Source organism: Ambystoma mexicanum, chromosome 3p (assembly GCF_040938575.1).
Source record: "Ambystoma mexicanum isolate Mex_15411 chromosome 3p, UKY_AmexF1_1, whole genome shotgun sequence".
In the NCBI taxonomy this organism is placed as follows: domain Eukaryota; kingdom Metazoa; phylum Chordata; class Amphibia; order Caudata; family Ambystomatidae; genus Ambystoma; species Ambystoma mexicanum.
The window spans coordinates 44260749-44265327 of record NC_090925.1 but is presented as its reverse complement, the minus strand read 5'-3'; the positions used below and the strand labels follow the sequence as shown (position 1 = coordinate 44265327).

General features: G+C 42.4%; 1 protein-coding gene across 1 annotated transcript; it reads right to left on the bottom strand.

Moving 5' to 3' along the window:
- Positions 1–1753: 1753 nt before the first annotated feature.
- On the bottom strand, positions 1754–2677 carry LOC138579475 (olfactory receptor 5V1-like). Its single transcript, XM_069649806.1, has one exon. It carries the CDS (start codon positions 2675–2677, stop codon positions 1754–1756), a length of 924 nt encoding a protein of 307 aa, XP_069505907.1.
- Positions 2678–4579: the final 1902 nt, after the last annotated feature.

The window sequence follows — 4579 nt, the reverse complement described above, 5'->3', positions numbered from 1 at the left end:
TTGCCCTAACCCTAACACGAATTCTAACCCTTGCCCTAACCCTAACCCTGATTCTAACACTTGCCCTAACCCTAACCGTGATTCTAACCCTTGCCCTAACCCTAACCCTGATTCAAACCCTTGCCCTAACCCCAACCCTGATTCTTACCCTATTATGAACCTACCAACCTATAAGGTTCTGATTGCTTTCTGATGACAATGTTGGTACGGAATGGCAGTCCTACTGAAAGAGTAGTTTCCCATTACCTCACTACCTTGGGAACTCAAACACTCACAGTTTCTTATGCCACTTATACATTATTTCAATACTCTCTCTCATGCTCTAAATATGACATATTTATAGGATCTCACTGCGATAACATCCCAACAGTCATGGTACATGGTGCCAGTCAAGAATAATTTCACCGGGCACCGGTGATCTGTCTTAAATCCCTCCTGGGAACTGTTAAGTTCTCCTTGCCACTGTCAGGATTTCAGTTAACTTCCTACTTTCCCAACCATTCAAAGACTACTGGTATTTGCTTAAAACAGCAGACAGTGTTGATTTGTGCAAGAGGATACGTATCTTAAAAGGGCACATATGGGATAGGGCCAATCGCGTGGGTCAGCGTAGAAAACGTTCAGAGGCCAATTACATTACATTATACATTAGGCAAATGTGAAATAGCAGAGAGGAATTTTTCTTCTACGGTTCTAATAGTGATATGGTGGTCTCATATAGCGCTCCATGCCCTACTTGATTAATCAGCTGCAGGATGAAAGGCAAAGGCAGCCCCAACACATGGTTCGAGCTTGTGAAGTGTAGTCAGTTTTCATAACAGAGAATCTTTACACATGTAGCATTGCACCCTTGGCAATTGTGAACCAATCATGTCCTCTTCCTGTTATAAATTGACCAACTTCAATTATATGCATGTCAGTAAAGTCAGAGGTATCACAGACTGCATGAAGGTCACCTTATGGGCAACTTGACTCCATCCCAGCCCTAGTGGCCTTTCAGGGATGCATAGCGTGCATCAACTCACATATTGTTGTATTGTCGTCTTAACCGTACTCATTGGTCTGCCCCCACACTCCCAAGGGCGATATGATGGAGTCACAGTGGTGCTGGTTAGGCCAAGAAATCTCAAAATTATCCACTTTTGTAAACCCCTGACAGATGAAATGTTGAGCCACCCAGATTCAAACCTGCGGTCATTTCTGTGCTGCTGGTGCATTCATTTTCTAGAATATCTTCACACAGAACTCAATGTGCTGATTATCATCTTGATGTCATTCACAGATGCTCATCACTTCCTCTTCTTAACCTGCCCTTATCCTCTGCCTTACTCCTCCCGATGCCCCCACATCCTGTCTCCTTTCCTGCATCCTTTCCTCCCATTGAAGTGACTCTTTCCATGGTTTCTTATTACTATGAATAAACCCAAACCAGACCAAACCTCCCAAAGATCACCTTGTATCAATATATTGCTCTAAAAGCAGATGGGCAGATTTAGGCTATAGAAGAACTTTGCATAATCCTCAAAAGCAACAAATACCACACTAGGAGATGAGCAAAAACCTGAAAAACTCTTTTAATACAATGTTTAAACCTAACATTGATTTCTTGTGCATGTCTTGAAATCAAACATGTACAGAAGTGTTGCCTTCATTCCTCCACTTATGAACCCAACAAAGTTTTACATGGCAACATATATCAGTAGCTGTTTGCAAAATGCTTTTGTGTTTGAGAGAAAAGCTCACTCTGCCCCAGTTAAAACAACAGAAACCTTTTGAGGCCTTTTCTAACTTCTGCATTCTTCAGACTGTAAATAATGGGGTTACACATTGGAGTAACAGCGATGTATGTAAAGGACATTATCTTATTATCCTTCATTGAATATGCTGCGGTTGGTCGAATGTACGTAGAACACATAGTTCCAAAGAATAGAAATACCATTGTGAGATGCGAGGCACACGTCCAGAAGGCCTTCTGCCTCCCTCCACTAGATTTGATTTTCAAAATGCAGGAGGCAATGTTGATGTACGAAGTGATGATTAAAATAAATGACATCACTGTTATCAAAGAACTCAAAACAAAAGTAAGCACTTCCATTGGATGAGTGTTGCTGCAGGAAATCTCCATCAAGGCTGCAAAATCACAGAAGATGTGGTTGATGGTGCGAGATCCACAGAATTTGAACCTAGATAATAGTATAACGTATGGTACTGGTATCATGAGAGCAACAGTCCAGCTCCCGACCGCGAGCTGAACGCACACCTCCTTATTCATGATGTTCATGTATCGCAATGGGTGGCAGATGGCCACATATCGATCATAGGCCATGACTGTGAGGACAAGGATTTCTGTACATAAAATACCCATGAAGAAATACACCTGCAGCAGGCACTCGATCATAGACATATGTGTCCCCTCCTGGAAGAAGTTGGCCAGCATCTGAGGGAAAATGTTTGAGGTGTGACAGATGTCGATGAAGGACACATTTGAGAGGAAGAAATACATGGGTGTGTACAGATGTGAATTACAGTAAATAGTTACCATAATAAGAAGGTTTCCTACCAAAGTCATCAGATAACTCAATAGTAATGCAGTAAAAAGGGGAACTTGGAGCTGTGGAAGATCGGAAAATCCCACAATCAGGAAGCCGTCTGCTGAACTCTGATTTTCTGCTCCCATTCTGTGCAGTGAAGTAGCCAATTCTTGCTATCATTGCAAGCTGAAAGTAAAGGCACACACCAGGTTACTCTTAGTGTTGGCAGTCCCATTGATGCAATGGTTGGGAGAGAGATGGTGCATGCATCATATTTCCTAACCATCATCTAGAGAAATACACCTACACAAATCATGATGTCACCTCTTTTGCAATGGTCGCACGAGCTTGTTATCTTTTTATGAAAGTACCAGAAACATTAAACAGTAGAATCTGATTGGATGTGGCCTAGGTGACTGATATCACTTGTAAGGTTTCAAGTCAGTCCAGTGATTTGGACCCGAAAATGTAAGTGAGCGAGTGGCTTGAGGTTAAACTCTGCAAAGACTGCATGTAGTGTTTAATGCATGCAGATAAACCAACCTCTCCACAACCATGTCCAAACATTCTCGAAGTCAAATAAAATATGTAATAGCACAATTCCATGTCATGACAACAGAATGCACAGCTCACAAAGTAAATCCTTTTGAATTAGATTGCAATCAAAGGTTGTACTAGTTCTACAGTTTAACTGTTAAAACATACTTAGTCTCACTGCCAATGACCTCAAGTGACCACTACAGGTTCCCTCAGTCAAACCATTCTCCGAAAAGACTTTTCTTTGCAGATATAAGGCTTTGCAGTCACATTTCTAAAGAAACAAGCACTGATAAAGCCAATAGTTTTGGCTGATGCATATTCTGATGCATAGGCATTTGTTAGGGAGCGTCATCAAATGCCCACAGTCTTCAGTACCTCCATTGCCAGTAATTGGCATCCTATGTGCTGGTGCTCAGCTCACAGGGATTGCCATCCGACATCAAGGCAATCACACCTTTGAGATTCAATGACCAGGTACTCACCCCATTGTCTGGTACATGCCCACTTTACATAGCAGTACCAGATTCCATTATGTCCAATAGAACAGAAGAGTCATGTTCCATTATTGCCCTTCACAGGAAATGGATTCTATTATCCGCAGGTATGGCAGTCAGGAAAGACTATAGTGTGCCCAGTTGGCAGGATATGGCTATATAGGATCGGTAGGGCCATTTATGAGTGCCAACATGCTCAACATGTACGCTATTCTCACAATACATAGATCACATTTCATTTGTGTTACATTGATGCAAGGTTTCAAAAGGAGAGTGCCTCTAGAGGCAGATAACATTACATTTCAGTAAAGATCACAAGCCATGGTACATGCAGATTGTTAGTCTGTATCTATTGGATGGAAGGGATCTGTGAGCTCCTGTAGAGGTTCTCTAAGCCTTTCTATTTTTAGGGCATCCTGGGTCTCCTCCAGATGCCTTTTCCCTGTGCTATTAGGGATTTGTGGAGTCAGCTTTCTTTCTTTAAGCTTTCATTATTCCCAGTTGTCATAGTAAGGGCACTTGTCAGTATGTCCAGCTACCACTGTACAGAAGCATGTTTAAGCGAGGGGCGTGACAATGTATGTGTGTGGAAGGGACAGTCTATGGCTCACTCATGAGAGGCATTAAGCTGAGGTTTGCTGGGTGCCACACAGCAGCGACAGTGGTAAGGTTTTTATTCGAGCAGTACCTACATGCGCCTGTGTACTCCCTTAGGTGCAGGGTGAGGCTGCTGTTTCACAGATACTGCACACTGTTGTGTGTGGGGCAGGATGACAGGGATGGTTTTTCCCTGCTTTATGTGGTTTTCCTCAGTGATTGTGTATTGGTGTTGGGGGGGGTGGGGTTCTGTGGTGCTTACTAATTGCAGTGTAACAGTGATGTTCCCTGGGTACCACTAACCTAGCACACCCTCTGACTCCAAGTGGTTATCTGTGGATAATAATAATCGTAAATGAATTCAAATGTCTCCATTAACATTTAAAACCACAAAACCATACAAAGAAAATCAATAAA

Bases quoted from the DNA above. Each gene is read 5' to 3' on its own strand.
- LOC138579475 (XM_069649806.1), bottom strand. From the start codon at position 2,677: ATGGGAGCAGAAAATCAGAGTTCAGCAGACGGCTTCCTGATTGTGGGA.